Genomic DNA, 16,271 nt, shown 5'->3' on the forward strand with positions numbered 1-16,271 from the left:
AACAGGAGACCTGAAAATAGCTGTGCAGCGACGCTCCCCATCCAACCTGACAGAGCTTGAGGTGTGCCAAGTTTGTAGCGTCATACCCAAGAAGACTCAAGGCTGTAATAGATGCCAAAGGTGCTTCAACAAAGTACCGAGTAAAGGGTCTGAATATTTTTGTGATATTTCTTTTTTTTGTTGTTGTAATAAACCTGGAACATTTACAAAAAATCTGTTTTTGCTTCGTCATTCGTGCTTCGTCATTATGGGTTATTGTGTGTAGATTGATGATGAAAAAAGGGTCTGTAATGAGGCTGTAATGTAACAAAATGGAAAAAGTCAAGGGTCTGAATACTTTCCGAATGCACTCTATATGCCCTTTTAATGTCACATTCAGATTTGCGTTTTGATCTACAGCTGAGGCCAAGAGTTATTTTAGCATTTCAATTATTTATCTATTTAAACTCCTTCTGAAAAATACATAGTGTTATAACTTATAACACTGTTTCAGACTCCCATCTACTGTGTCTGGTATCCCATGTAAACCAAAGCCAGTGGAGTGGACAGTACGAGACAGACTCTGATCTGGACCGGGGGTGAGTTATGACGGGAGATACAGCACAGGGTGTCATATGTGTTCAGATCCAGGGTTAGAGGGAGTGGAAGGAACAGGCAGGAACAGGCAGGTGGCTTTAGACGTAGGGGGTATTTTCAGGTCAGACTGGCTCTGTAGGTAGAAAGCTGGGATCGGGAATCTGTCACTCACTTTTAGGGAGGAGGTGAGACGTTACAGCGTAGCAAGACATGACATATTAACATCTCAGTCACCTTATTACTCTCTAAAATGAAAAGATCAAAAAGAGATGTCCTGTACGGAGCCTCTTAGCACATGCAGTACAGCACATCTACTGTACAACACAGCCGTCTGTAGTTGGGTAAGGGGCGTCTTTGGAGTGGGAGCACAGAATCAGTTAAGTGAGTTTGAGATTGAGTGCCAGAGGCGTTCGACATGAGCTGAATGCCATTTCACGGCTATAAGTGAGGAGCGTCAGATGCTGCCAAGGGGAGCAGAGAGGAAGCGAGGGGGGAATGCACGGGAAGGGAGAGTAGAGGAACGTCGAGGGTAACGGCAGTCTGAGTGCAGTTTAATTATGAGGCATGTGGTAGTGATCTGGAGAGTGCCCAGGTGTATTGTGGGAGGACAGGCTGTCACCGATCTGTTGCCGCCCTCACGTCGCATTGGCGACATGGGCACAGTTCAGAAAGCATGCATGAAAACACACGCACACACACGCACATGCACACGCACACACACAGTTGTATAATCACACAGGTAAGGACTGCAAATGACAACAGCAGGAATCACAGCTTCCTTTGCTCTTCACACAAATCAGAAGAACAAAGAATCCTACCTTTTCGTAACCACATTAAGGAACTGATACAGATGCCAGACAGGTGGACAGGATACAGCAGGAGGAGACAAGAGATGTGGGACTGTAGGACTCTGACAGTGTCACTGCATCAAATATTGTTATCAGGAAACAACTAGTCTCTGGTGATATATTTAGTTCTAGGTGCTGAGATTAGGAAACAACAAATGCATGTGTGCAGATATAGGTTATAGTCCTTTATCCATTTAAAAAACCTACACCATGACAGGATTTTTTTTAAACATTAAATGTCAAAAAGAGAAAGCCTCTGATGTCACATTTTAAAATAGTCATACTTTATTTCATAAACAATTATTTAAATTCATCTTAGGTTGACACATACACAGCAAACATACAAAATGCTCTTAAATAAGAAAACAACAATATGGGCATTCCTGTCTTGTCCTTGAGTAAAGGTTAATGCAAAACTTCTGCGCAAAGATGCATGATTACGAACTATGCGGCAAACCGACAGCATTGAATTCTCAATGAATTCTCTGAAAGACAATCAAATGAAACAGCATTGCCAAAAGCTCTGAAGTCCATAGCTGTTTTCAGACACTGTTTCATTATTGGCAGCATCTGCTAGCTAATGGTAATGACAGAGGGGGTAGTTAGAACATTAACAGTGTCATTCAGTTGATATATTAGTCATCTTACAGTGGAGGCTGATATGCCATTCACTTATATTTGCTGAAAAGTATTTTGGACAAAGTGTGAAGGGAAACAATTCATTTTAAATGACTATGAATAATTTAAGTGAATGAATAAGTACCACATTCGGTCCATTATGGAAACAGTGATACCTTTGCTCATTTGGGTAGACTATAGAGTATTGAAACACAACTAAACATCGCAAATATTTGGCAAGAAAATGATATAGGCCTACACTACTGTGCGAAGAATTACTGCTTTTCTAGTTCTAAAAAACAAGCTTTAATTTCTCTACCAAACAACACTACAACCACAGAGAATCACACAATGTTCCATTTGTATATGATTCTTCGTAGATCATATTTCCATTAGAAATGATTTTGTTAAGAATACACAAAATGCACACATCACAAAAGCCATTCACATACAGGTATGTAATGTATATAAACACACAGGCCATGTATTGTATTGCAGCAGGTAAAAATGCAACATTCGCGGACCCGGTTTCCTTGTCCCTGAACAGAAGGTTCACCATGTCTCTGTACAGGATGTGTCATCTCCCCTTCCCACCAGTGAAGAAGAAGCTACTATCGGTGAGACTCTAAGGGCAGATGGGTGAAGAAGAAGACCTGTTTGTCCCGATGACAAACACGAATGTGCTGTGCTGTGTTTCTATGTGCTGTGCCTGAGACAAACTGTGCAAACACTACTGTGTACCCTACTACGGTAGTGGTGATGCTACTGTACTTCTCCAGGACAGGACAGGCTGTAAGTACAGACATTAGCCGGGCAGTGACGGACAAAAGTAGATATGGTGGTCACTGTGACTCATAAAGGACTTTTGACCTATAGAGAACTGTAAACAGTAATGTCCCTTTACATACATTGAGGAGACAATGGGGACTGGAGCTGAAATTCTTCCCTTCCCCCCAGACCAGACCCACCGACTGTCCTTCTGACGAAACAGAAAAGTTGTGACCCAAAGTGCTATTTTTTGCTGCAAAGTTGGTTTTTGTGCTAGCTAGTTTGAATTCCAGAAAACAGTCTCTGATATCCGGAGGATGGCTCAAATACTGAGAGTTCTGCTGTTATGAGGTTACCAAGGAGTAGACCATACTGGAAGACAAGAGAGGAAAAACACAAGATAACAAATCAATGACTGAGACAACAGTACATGATTGGACCAAACCGTAAAAACAAAAAACAATAACTATCAACAGTACCAAAAATGATCCCATTTAAAACTGATCCACTGGAATTAATAAGCATTCAAGTGTATGTTAAAAGTGTCTCAGAAACAACTGATTAACCCATGTGTGGTATAGTAGTGTGTTCAGTCTTTTTTATGACCCATGCCTGGGTGCCTGCCAGATTCACTGATATTTGTTTGTGTTTCTTTATTTGAAGTTGCAATTAAAAGAGCCCTTTAATGTTCTGCATATAGCCTTCTCAACTACAAAGGATAAACATTTTGCCTATTCAAAACACAAGCAAATAAATAAGCAAGAAATTGATGTGAGGCCGCTGCAGTTATGCTTGATTAAGCTTGTCGATAAACCAAATTTTAATATTTAATATTAATTTGGAGAACTGGGCTCGAACTAAGAGGTATGTCTATGTCTTAGCGGGGACAACACTGCTCATGAATTATACGATTTGATGGTTTAATAAAGTAAGGACAGTCCTAGAGTTTTGTTCTTTACAAACTATTAGTCATGTTAGTCTAATAACATTTTGTGAGCTGCTCAGACAAGCCTAGATCTCCCAGATGCCAATACTTTACATTTGTTCTTAGCCTTAGGTAAATAAACATCTTCTAAAATAATTCAGCTTCCTAGCTAACTGTACCATAATAGCTTATTTACTGCTTTAATCATGATCACTTAGCTTCTCCCAAATTGAGAAATTTGCATTCATTCTGGTGTCCTCTGGCCAGTGAGACACTAATCCCTGCTGCTGTGGTGAAGCCTGAGTTCACCTGTCTGTCTGGGTTATCAATATCCATGTTTCCTAATATAATGGACGCACAATACGTATGGTGGCCTGGAGGTGTCATACACAGAGGCAGCTTAGACAGATCATGACCTCCATCATGCCCAGGCTCCATCACCCCTCAGAGCTGTAGCTAGATTAATTAGTAGCCTGTATCTACAAATCGTAGCTCATCACATGATCACTAGGCCTATTCTACTGTACAAACATCTCCATTATTACTCAGCTGTTGTTAGGTGAAAAAAGACTGGTTTAATCACCTGGTCACTTGATGAAGACCAAGTCTGGTCTTCAACACTGCACCAAACAGTAAGACAACAAGCTGAACAACAGCTGAGGAGATGTGTGGAACAGACACTCTCTAGCTACTGGATCTCCCACTTACTGGTACTGTAAAAACTTCAAGCCCTGTACTTGGAATCTACATTCAGTTTGACACTGCATTAACATAACATTATATCATTACATCACATTATGGCATACGATGTGAATGACATCACATTTCGTCTTTAGACTGCTATTCATGGTAGACAGAGATGCTACATATGTCCTTGCTGTCAGCTTGTCATCTCTCTGTCATTGAGGTTGTTTCAATTCACCCAGTAGCATGGCTTCCACAGGCAAATATAGCATATTCCTCACTGAGGGCTTGTCATAAACATTTATATGGAGCTCTGCTTGCTTATCAGAGCCACGTAGTAATTTCCTGTTCCATTATATTTAAACGGCTTTTGGGCTAATGAACCGAAGCAAACCTGGCCATTGTAATTGGGAGGATTAGGCCTCCAGAGTCAATCTTTGATTTCCCATCAATCTGTGAGTGGGAGAGCATTATTCAGCTGATGCTCAATAGCTTCAATAGTGTGTGTGCGCGTGTGTACAGTAAGTGTGTGTGTGTGTGTGTGTGTGTAAGTGTGTGTAAGTGTAAGTGTGTGCGTGCAAGGAAGGGTTAGAGATCATGCCAAAGACAAGTGGAGAAGTGGGTGAGAACAAGTTAGGAGTGGTACTTATTAGACAAAGAGGGAAGCATTCATATACAGTTACGTTACATAACATCCATAGCAGGGGTTAAACATCAGGAGAAAATGCACATCTCATCAAGGTTAAACAATGGAGGTCAGTTGTTATATTGGACTCCATATTGGACTACACCAGAGTGACCACCTCCACTGTAACAAAAACCAGTAGGTCAGGGGGGACTGAAGTAATGGAGGTCAGAGGTTAGGGGTTAAAGGTTATCTCCCTGAGGAGGCCCATTCCCCAGAAAAGGCTGTGTCCATTAGTGTTACAGTATTGCTGAGTGAGGAGAAACAGAGAATGAGAGGGAGAAAGGAGGGGAGAGAGAGAGAAAGAGAGAGAGGGAAATATTCACAGGGTGGTATGGTGGTGTATGCAGGGGGCAGGGCACCGTGGGGCAGTGAGGGGGTCAGTATCACGAGGTGCCAAACCCACTGAAGAGACTCACTACTAGGGGAAGGTCCGGTCCAGTACACGCTAGAGGCGAGAGGAGGAGAGTCACATTCAACACTTCTGATTGGTCAATTGAAAAACCCCAAGTGCTTCTGGTGAGAGGTCACGAGTACTCCAGGGACTGTGGGGTTCATTGCATTTCAACTTAGTCAATGAAATTAATGGGTTTATGAAAACGTTTTATTAAAGCGTTTTAGTTCGGGAATTGAAAATTACCCAATCACTACCTGAATTTGGCTAAACCGAAATGGAATTGACCCCATCCCTGGTCAAATCAAATAAAATAAATGTTTAATGGTTGCGTACACAAATTTGCAGATGTTATTGCAGGTGCAGCGAAATACTTGTGCTTCTAGCTCCAACAGTGCAGTAATAATACCTAGCAATACAAAACAATATGCACATATCATGCTTGTAAAAGCATGTAAAGGCCTGTACTAAACATCGGAAAAATGTACAAGAGGAATAACAACTGTACTCTACTTAGGCTAGATGTACTGTGTATAGTTGATAGTCCCTGAGGTGAACGATGATCATTGTCTGAAATCCTAACACATTACCAAACAACACAGTGGAAAGTGCCTTCGTCACTCACCAGTAGAGATAGTAGAAGAAAGACAGGACAAAGAAGGACATCTTGCACCAGGCCTCTTTTTGGCAGAACTTGAGTGTGTCCCCGTTCATGACCGAGGCTGGGTCGTAGAGGAGCTCCTTAGTGTCTGTGGGGCTGTGGAAGTACCTACCGAATAGGGACACGACACACGAGGGGTAGTTGACCCGTAGAGACGGAGGGATGGAGGGGAAGATGAAAGGAAGAATGGAGAGATGGAGGATGAGTAGGGGGACACATGAAACATCTGACTGTTCATGATTCGTATGATTACGTTGTACATGATTAAAGGTTGTAGGAATTGTAATGCATGGTTATGCATATACAGTGCCTTGCGAAAGTATTGGGCCCCCTTGAACTTTGCGACCTTTTGCCACATTTCACTTCAAACATAAAGATATAAAACTGTATTTTTTTGTGAAGAATCAACAACAAGTGGGACACAATCATGAAGTGGAACAACATTTATTGGATATTTCAAACTTTTTTAACAAATCAAAAACTGAAAAATTGGGCGTGCAAAATTATTCAGCCCCTTTACTTTCAGTGCAGCAAACTCTCTCCAGAAGTTCAGTGAGGATCTCTGAATGATCCAATGTTGACCTAAATGACTAATGATGATAAATACAATCCATCTGTGTGTAATCAAGTCTCCGTATAAATGCACCTGCACTGTGATAGTCTCAGAGGTCATCATGAAGAACAAGGAACACACCAGGCAGGTCCGAGATACTGTTGTGAAGAAGTTTAAAGCCGGATTTGGATACAAAAATATTTCCCAAGCTTTAAACATCCCAAGGAGCACTGTGCAAGCGATAATATTGAAATGGAAGGAGTATCAGACCACTGCAAATCTACCAAGACCTGGCCGTCCCTCTAAACTTTCAGCTCATACAAGGAGAAGACTGATCAGAGATGCAGCCAAGAGGCCCGTGATCACTCTGGATGAACTGCAGAGATCTACAGCTGAGGTGGGAGACTCTGTCCATAGGACAACAATCAGTCGTATATTGCACAAATCTGGCCTTTATGGAAGAGTGGCAAGAAGAAAGCCATTTCTTAAAGATATCCATAAAAAGTGTCATTTAAAGTTTGCCACAAGCCACCTGGGAGACACACCAAACATGTGGAAGAAGGTGCTCTGGTCAGATGAAACCAAAATTGAACTTTTTGGCAACAATGCAAAACGTTATGTTTGGCGTAAAAGCAACACAGCTGAACACACCATCCCCACTGTCAAACATGGTGGTGGCAGCATCATGGTTTGGGCCTGCTTTTCTTCAGCAGGGACAGGGAAGATGGTTAAAATTGATGGGAAGATGGATGGAGCCAAATACAGGACCATTCTGGAAGAAAACCTGATGGAGTCTGCAAAAGACCTGAGACTGGGACGGAGATTTGTCTTCCAACAAGACAATGATCCAAAACATAAAGCAAAATCTACAATGGAATGGTTCAAAAATAAACATATCCAGGTGTTAGAATGGCCAAGTCAAAGTCCAGACCTGAATCCAATCGAGAATCTGTGGAAAGAACTGAAAACTGCTGTTCACAAATGCTCTCCATCCAACCTCACTGAGCTCGAGCTGTTTTGCAAGGAGGAATGGGAAAAAATTTCAGTCTCTCGATGTGCAAAACTGATAGAGACATACCCCAAGCGACTTACAGCTGTAATCGCAGCAAAAGGTGGCGCTACAAAGTATTAACTTAAGGGGGAGAAATAATTTTGCACGCCCAATTTTTCAGTTTTTGATTTGTTAAAAAAGTTTGAAATATCCAATAAATGTCGTTCCACTTCATGATTGTGTCCCACTTGTTGTTGATTCTTCACAAAAAAATACAGTTTTATATCTTTATGTTTGAAGCCTGAAATGTGGCAAAAGGTCGCAAAGTTCAAGGGGGCCGAATACTTTCGCAAGGCACTGTACGTAAGTACAGTGGCTTGCGAAAGTATTCACCCCACTTGGCATTTTTCCTATTTTGTTATCTTACACCCTGGGGGAAAAAAAATTATTTTGGGGGGGGGTTGTATCATTTGATTTATACAACATGCGTTGTATTTTGTATGTAAGAAAGATCCTAAATATTTTCTATTGTAAAACAAACAACAAATAAGACAAAAAAACTGAAAACTTGAGCGTAACTATTCACAGAACTACTGCGTAACTCCCCCCCCCCCCCCCCCCCCACCAAAGTCAATACTTTGTAGAGCCACCTTTTGCAGTTGCAAGTATCTTGGGGTATGGCTCTATAAGTTTGGCATAGTAGCCACTCGGATTTTGGCCCATTCTTCAAGGCAAAACTGCTCCAGCTCCTTCAAGTTGGATGGGTTCCACTGGTGTACAGCAATCAAGTCATACCACAGATTCTCAATTGGATTGAGGTCTGGGCTTTGACTAGGCCATTCCAAGACATTTAAATGTTTCCCCTTAAACCACTCAACTGTTGCTTTAGCAGTATGCTTAGAGTCATTGTCCTGCTGGAAGGTGATCCTCCGTCCCAATCTCAAATCTCTGGAAGACTGAAACAGGTTTCCCTCAAGAATTTCCCTGTATTTAGCGCCATCCATCATTCCTTCAATTCTGACCAGTTTCCCAGTCCCTGCTGATGAAAAACATCCCCACAGCATGATGCTGGCATCACCATGCTTCACTGTGGGGATGTTGTTCATGGGGTGATGAGAGGTATTGGGTTTGTGCCAGACATAGTGTTTTCCTTAATGGCCAAAAAGCTCAATTTTAGTCTCATCTGACCAGAGTACCTTCTTCCATATGTTTGGGGAGTCTCCCACATGCCTTTGGCCAAACACCAAACATGTTTGCTTATTTATTTTCTGGCCACTCTTCTGTAAAGCCCAGCTCTGTGGAGTGTGCGGCTTAAAGTGGTCCTATGGACATATACTCCAATCTCCGCTGTCGAGCTTTGCATTTACTTCAGGGTTATCTTTGGTCTCTTTGTTGCCTCTCTGATTAATGCCCTCCTTGCCTGGTTCGTGAGTTTTGGTGGACGGCCCTCCCGTGGCAGGTTTGTTGTGGTGCCATATTCTTTCCATTTTTTAATAATGGATTTAATGGTTCTCGGTGAGATGTTCAAAGTTTCTGATCCGTACTTCTCCACAACTTTGTCCCTGACCTGTTTGGAGAGCGCCTTGGTCTTCATGGTGCCACTTGCTCGGTGGTGCCCCTTGCTTAGTGGCGTTGCAGACTCTGGGGCCTTTCAGAACAGTATATATGCTGAGATCATGTGACAGATCATGTGACACTTAGATTGCACACAGGTGGACTTTATTTAACTAATTATGTTTCTTCTAGGTAATTGGTTGCACCAGATCTTATTTAGGGGCTTCATAGCAAAGGGGGTGAATACATATGCACACACCACTTTTTTTTTTTAAAACAAGTAATTTTTTACATTTCACTTTTGTGAAATGTCCAGTACATGAAATTCAAATAAAAAATATATTTCAATTACAGATTGTAATGCAAAAAAATAGGAAAAACACCAAGGGGGTGAATGCTTTTGCAAGGCACTGTACATGTATTTAATTATGTTGATAGATACATGAACACATGGTTTATAATGATTTACCAATAGTTTGCTAATGACTAACAAACTATTCAGTAATGATTTATAAGTCGTTTGTACTAGACAGACTATTAAATAAATTGTGACAGGGCTTTTGAAATTCATGTAGAACAAGATTGCTGTAAATGAGAATGTGTGAGAGAATGTCTTGCCAGACAGTTTAATGTACCTGATAAAATAAAGGTTAGTCAAAAATAAATGATACAAAATCAGAACCATTCTGCCCATTCCATTTCTACTCATGCACCTTGTAACACCTGCAAAACCCAGCTGAACCTGAATCTCAACCCACTACTACTACTCTTACTACTACCACCTGGTAAGCCACTCCACTAACACATTTGCATCATATAGTACCTCTACTGTTAGGACAAGCACCACCTGAGACAGTAGTGCCCTATTTCACAGCACACCATAACTCATTGCTGTGGGGTGGCCTATATTTCTACAACACATTGACTGACTCTACCTGATTGTGGGGCTCCACAGCACCTGCGTTAGCGTGAGCTACAGGCACAGAGAGAGGGACCCACATGGAGGTTTGTAGAAAGACATCCCTCTCTGTGACAGTGAGGGGGCCATGGTGGGGGATAAGGGAGCAGCTGTCTGTACAGTATGTGTGCTAAAGCATGTGTTCAGCTCAAAACACAGAGAGAGCGGGATCCCTTCTACTGTACACACACACAAAAAGAAGATTCCTCAAGGTTCTTTTGGAAGGGTGATAGTTCTATGGGGATCCATAATAACACAAAGAAACCTTTGAGCTCTTCAATGGTTCTTTACAGTTCACAAAATGTTTATTTGCTCTTTTAAAATGTAGGGGAGGCAGCTCATTACAATATTTTGGGGTGTGGTTTGCATACAGCTCTTTTTGCTCAAAAGTGAGTGAATGTGTCATTCCACTAATGTGTTGTGTTATCCTGTTACTTATTATACTATATTACATTTGAGGCTCCTCAGAGGAGAAAGGTGAGGACCATCCTACTCAGTGAATTTAATAAAATACAAATTGTGAAACATTAGAAAGTTATCCTTCTTAGATAGAACTATACTAAATATATTTGCATCACCAAATAACTGATTAAAACACTGTTTTGCACTAAAGATCTACAGTAGTCTCAACAGCACTCTGTAGGGTAGCACCATGGTGTACCCCGGAGGACAACTAGCTTCTGTCCTCATCTGGGTACATTGACTTCAATACAAAACCTATACAAAACCATGGTTCTCACCCCCTTTCCTTAGACTTACACAGTAATTATGACGACTTCCGGGGGACATCTTCCTTGCAGCATGAACTGACATGTTGTCCATCCAATCAAAGGATTAGAGAATTAATCTAGTACTGAAATCATAAACCACAGCTAGCTATTACTGCCGTGAATAAAATATGGTGAGTAGCTGACTCAAAAAGTTTTTTTTGTAAACTTTCACTTATGCTAGCTAATTTTGCCTGGTCAACATCCTGACTCAAAAAGATACGTATGTTAGCTAGCTGGCTAAGGCTATCCAACACCTCCAATTCAAGGTAAGCTTTCGGTTTTAGAAATGTATTGCCACCGGGGGCCTCCGGTGTAACTGCTAAACTGCTTGCTGTACACTACTGTGTGATTGTACACATGGGTTGGATTGTGGGTGTACTAACGCGTTAGTTCTTGTAGCTATGTTGACTATGATGTTAGCTAATATGGTGACAATGATGTAGGTTGTGTGTAGCGGTTATGGTATGAAGTTTTTTTTTCTTCACCTGGTCACAGACAGCTGTTGTGTTGTGCACCGAAGTGTACAAGTGATAATGATACAGTATATGACTATGGCCAGTGACGGTGTCTTGTGAAAGACTCATGTATGGCCTTGTGTCAATTGAGAACAGTTGACTAAATCAGTCAGTGGTTCTCTCCTCAGGGACCCCCAGCTGTTCCAGAGATAGCTCACTTGATTCAACTTGTCAATGAACACAATAATAAGAATTTAATGTTAACAATATAATATGGCTGACCAGAATAAAAAAAAAAACCTGTGTGGTTCTTCAAAATAATCTACAAAGAACCTTTAAGATTTCGAAAGGTTATTTATTGAACCCTTCTCCATAAAGGTTATATAAAGAACAATAAATAATTGTTCTATATAGCCCCAAATAGGGTTGTAAACATAGCGGAACTGTTTTTGGTGCTATATAGAAAATAAATGGTATGGTTCTTTATAGAACCTTAAGAAAGGGTTCTTTATAGCAACATACAGGTTCCATTTAGAACCTTATGAGCGTGGTTTTTTATTGAACCTTCAATAGCACCAAAAAAGGGTTACGCTACAAGCTTAATAACCCCTATCTGGTACCATTTAGAACAGTGGCGGTCAGTGCCGTTTCAGATTAGGGATGACAATTTTTTTTTTCATGAGCATGGCCTTATTTCTATTACATAATATTGGATGGCTGTCATTCATATTCCAATGACCCAGCTCAATGTAACAGTCATAGGTTTAGGCTACTACATGATACTCAAATTTTGCCTATACCCATCATGCCTATGAATGAAAGCTTACAACGTAGGTGCACACAGGTCGAGAGACAAATTTGATGTGACAGACAGTGACACATGGATAGACAGTGAAATCAATACCACCTTGCACATTGTTGCCTGCATCTAGCTGATAGTGGGTGTAATCATTAGTCCAACAGTTGCAAACGAGAGTTTCTATTGGATAAATTCAGGTATGTTTATCCCCGTTTTGTTCCGTTTGCTTCTGTTTGTGAAACGTTTTTCAACAGAATCGGAAAGATTGAATACACCCCGTTGAATTCCTTCACAGCCATGTTGAATTCCTTCTTGCATCTACGTTATGCGCTCTCCTCCTTTTACTTCTTCCCTTCACTTGTGGACTTCAATGCACAACACATAAGCTGTATGTGACCAGGTGACAAAACCTTTCCAAGCCAAACCGCTACACACAGCCTACATCGTTGTCACCATATTAGCTAAAGTAACGTAATAGTCAGCATAGCTAAGAGAACTAACGCGTTAGTAAACCCACTACAATCATGCAGTAACGTTACAGTGTACAGTAAGCAGTTACACCGGCGGGCCCTGGTGGCAATAAATTAGTCAAACCAAACGCTTGCCTTGACTTGGAAGAGTTCCAGTGTTGTGTTGGATAGTCATAGCTGTTTGAGCAGGGTGTTTCAGTAGGCTAAACTAGCTAGCTGCATTTGCTAGCTAAGTACTGTAAGTGAAACTGAAAAAAAAAGACAAAATCTCTCTGTATTTCTCTCTGTACTTCTCTCCCTTCATTTAGGAATAAATGAATTTGTACAAAACTGTTTAACTATTTTTTTCTCTCTCTTGAGTCAGCTACTCACCACATTTTATGCACTGCAGTGCTAGCTAGCTGTAGGTTATGCTTTCGGTACAAGATACATTCTCTGATTGGGTGGACAACATGTCAGTTCATGCTGCAAGAGCTCTGATAGGTTGGAGTACGTCCTCCCGAAGTATTCATAATTACTGTGTAAGTCTATGGAAGTGGGTGAGAACCATGAGCCTCCTCTTTTGATGAAGCTTTGGAATTGGCCTTAAACTGAGACGTCTTTCTCAGAAATGTAGCCACTGCTTTACATCGGCATGTACAGTATGTACATTATCTCCGCTACACAGGTAGTGGTGCTCCATTCCAGTGTGTTGCTGCTGCTAAACCTACATCTAAACCTCTCTACTATCCTGTGTGTCACTGAGCCCCTGCTGCATGTGGAGGTGGGGAGGAGAGGCTGGCAGAGAGGCAGAGCCAGTGGGGGCTGATGGTGAGGAGAGGAGGGGGACGCGCTGAAGACATCAGGCATCAGCTGTGCTCACTGGGAAGGAAAACAGAAATGGATAGATCTGTAGCTGCTGTGGGTCACCCTCCCCCATATCTCTGTATCACTCTCTTTATTTCTTCATCCCTCTAACTTTGTCTCTGTGCCTCTCTTTCTCTCTCCCCCCCCCCCCCCCCCCCTCTCCCTGTCTCCCCTCAGATGTGTAGAGAAAACAGCATCTGTAGCCACTGGGCATCTGGCAGAGTCTGCAATTAATGAAACAGTGAGTGCTGCTGCGTAACTTTAACTGGCTGAGCAAAACAATCACAGAGTTCTGCAAGTGATTCACATCAAATAACGAAACAACAACAAGCCCAAAGAAGGGAGAAAACAACATATTCATGGGAGGAAGCCTTGACAGGTGACCAATTTTCAAGGTGAGATTTCAGTGCATCATAACCAAAGTCACTCACAGCCTGTCTGTCAAATTACAAATGCTCCAGTCGTTAAATACATACATCATATAATATAACACATACATAATATAATACATGCATAATATAATATAATACATACATCATATAATATAATACATACATAATATAACACATGCATAATATAATACATACATCATATAATATAATACATACATAATATAACACATGCATAATATAATACATACATCATATAATATAATACATACATAATATAACACATGCATAATATAATACATACATCATATAATATAATACATACATAATATAACACATGCATAATATAATACATACATCATATAATATAATACATACATAATATAACACATGCATAATATAATACATACATCATATAATATAATACATACATAATAAAATACCTACATACATAAATAAGTGCTTATCTTCTGGGCACCATACTGAATTAATGGCATCATACAAAATGATGAGAAAGACAAGAAAAGACTAGTCTAGCTTCGATAGTTACCTCCATGTGTTGTAGAAGAACAGAGGGATGTTGAGGCCTACTGTCAGCCACTCCTGGGCACACAGGAACATGATACAGAACAGCCCATGGATAGAATACTCTGGAAGCACCAACTGGGAGGGAGGGAAGGAGAGAGAACGGAAGAGAGGGGGGGTAAGAGGGAAAGTGAAATGCTCTTGAGAGAGGTCATTTCACATCAAATCTTCTCATTCACAGATTATTCATCACCATTTGACATGGCGTTAAGGCCGTGCTTTGTGTCTAACACAGTTCGTCATGCAAAAACTGGCGCACTCGCATTTTCCAGCCCTAACACCAGGTTTGGCTATTTACCTGTCTTAAAAACATGACCCGAAGTGCTAAAAGCTGGTTTTTAGCGGTAACGCAGTTGGTTATGGCATGAATTTTGACAGCGGAAACACAGCCTATGGAACAAGAGTAGCCTAATGTCCTCATGTACTTTTTGTATTGATTTGTTATTAATAAAAATAAAAAATAAAAAATCAAATGAAAATAGAAATAAAAAGACAAAGACAAACAAATAAAACAAAACATTTACAAAAAGAGTAGCCTAATGTGACTTGAAGCCTGCATACTTCGTATTTAGAAACATACAACCAAGCATAGCCTCCCCTCATCTCAATGGCGGCTTTTTTGTTGACCCAATGCAATCTGGAAGTAATCAAAAAGACTGTCAGTAAAGAGTTTGGCTCCAGAGGCTTCTTGGATATAAATCTTAATCCCCAAAACTTTATTAAAATATCAAGTTTGAGAGGAGTGAAACAGTGAGTTAACATTCCCTTTTTATCTATGAATTGTAGGCAGGCCCACATTATTTTAGCCATGCAGGTTTTGGATGTGCATTAAATCCTCCATAGTCTGAGTTGTTTTAATATTATATGCCCACGGGGAGAAAATAATATGCCTGCAAGTGTGGCATAGCCTGTTTAGTTTTATTTAAAATTTGATTAGAATTATTTATTCTCTTTTTAGGCCTTATCAATAATGAATTGAATCTTGCTTATTGACAATGTTTGGTATGTCCATGCTCAACCATAATGCATTTTACAGTAGGCCTTGCCCCCGTATCAGTGTGAATGCTATTGAAGTCATACAATTCCTTAGAACAATGACTGCAAATTTAGCAAAGATGGGATAGGTCTATATTTTGTTATTTTGTTTCTATAAGCCTTTTGATAAACTATTACGGACTAACATTGAAATTGGAATTGAATCAAAGGCAATGCATAAAAGACAGTAAATACACAACCTAAAGCAACCATATATTTCGCCATGGACCAAGCCTCGACACACCCACAACTTGTTAATTCATCAAAACCCAGCCCTTTCGCGCCAACACCAGCAAGTGTGCGGATAATTGTAATAGTGAAAATATTACAAATATTTCTGACACACCCCTGAACCTATAGTGCTACCGCCTGCGTTTAGATTTACCATTGTGTTGGGTTAGTTAAAATAGAGCTCTAAATATACACTGAACAAAAATATAAATGCAATATGTAAAATGTTGGTCCCATGTTTCATGAGCTGAAATTAAAGATCCCAGAAATGTTCCATACACACAAAAAGCTTATTTCTCGCAAGTGTTGTGCATACATTTATTTACATCTCTGTTAGTGAGCATTTCTTCTTTACCAAGATAATCCATCTACCATTCATTACACAGGTGCACCTGGTGCTGGGTACAATAAAAGGCCATACTGAAATGTGCAGTTTTGTCACACAACACAATGCCAAAGATCTCTCAAGTTTTGAG

General features: G+C 40.6%; 1 protein-coding gene across 4 annotated transcripts in view; it reads right to left on the reverse strand.

Annotated features, from left to right (window-relative positions):
- Positions 1–1,686: 1,686 nt before the first annotated feature.
- Positions 1,687–16,271, reverse strand: part of LOC110529662 (protein cornichon homolog 3) — a 56,360-nt gene continuing 41,775 nt past the window's right edge. The window contains exons 4-7 of one of the 4 annotated variants that reach the window (XM_036985109.1): positions 14,495–14,607; positions 6,124–6,267; positions 5,524–5,552; positions 1,687–3,182 (exon numbers count right to left, since the gene is read on the reverse strand). In XM_036985109.1, coding sequence (XP_036841004.1) covers positions 3,163–3,182; positions 5,524–5,552; positions 6,124–6,267; positions 14,495–14,607 — 306 coding nt within the window. In that variant the 3' untranslated portion in view covers positions 1,687–3,162. Of the gene's footprint in view, positions 3,183–5,523; positions 5,553–6,123; positions 6,271–14,494; positions 14,608–16,271 lie in introns of all 4 variants that reach the window. The other 3 variants (XM_036985108.1, XM_036985110.1, XM_036985111.1) reach the window with 3 other exon arrangements.

The sequence above is a fragment of the Oncorhynchus mykiss genome, chromosome 8 (genome assembly GCF_013265735.2).
Source record: "Oncorhynchus mykiss isolate Arlee chromosome 8, USDA_OmykA_1.1, whole genome shotgun sequence".
Classification (NCBI taxonomy): domain Eukaryota; kingdom Metazoa; phylum Chordata; class Actinopteri; order Salmoniformes; family Salmonidae; genus Oncorhynchus; species Oncorhynchus mykiss.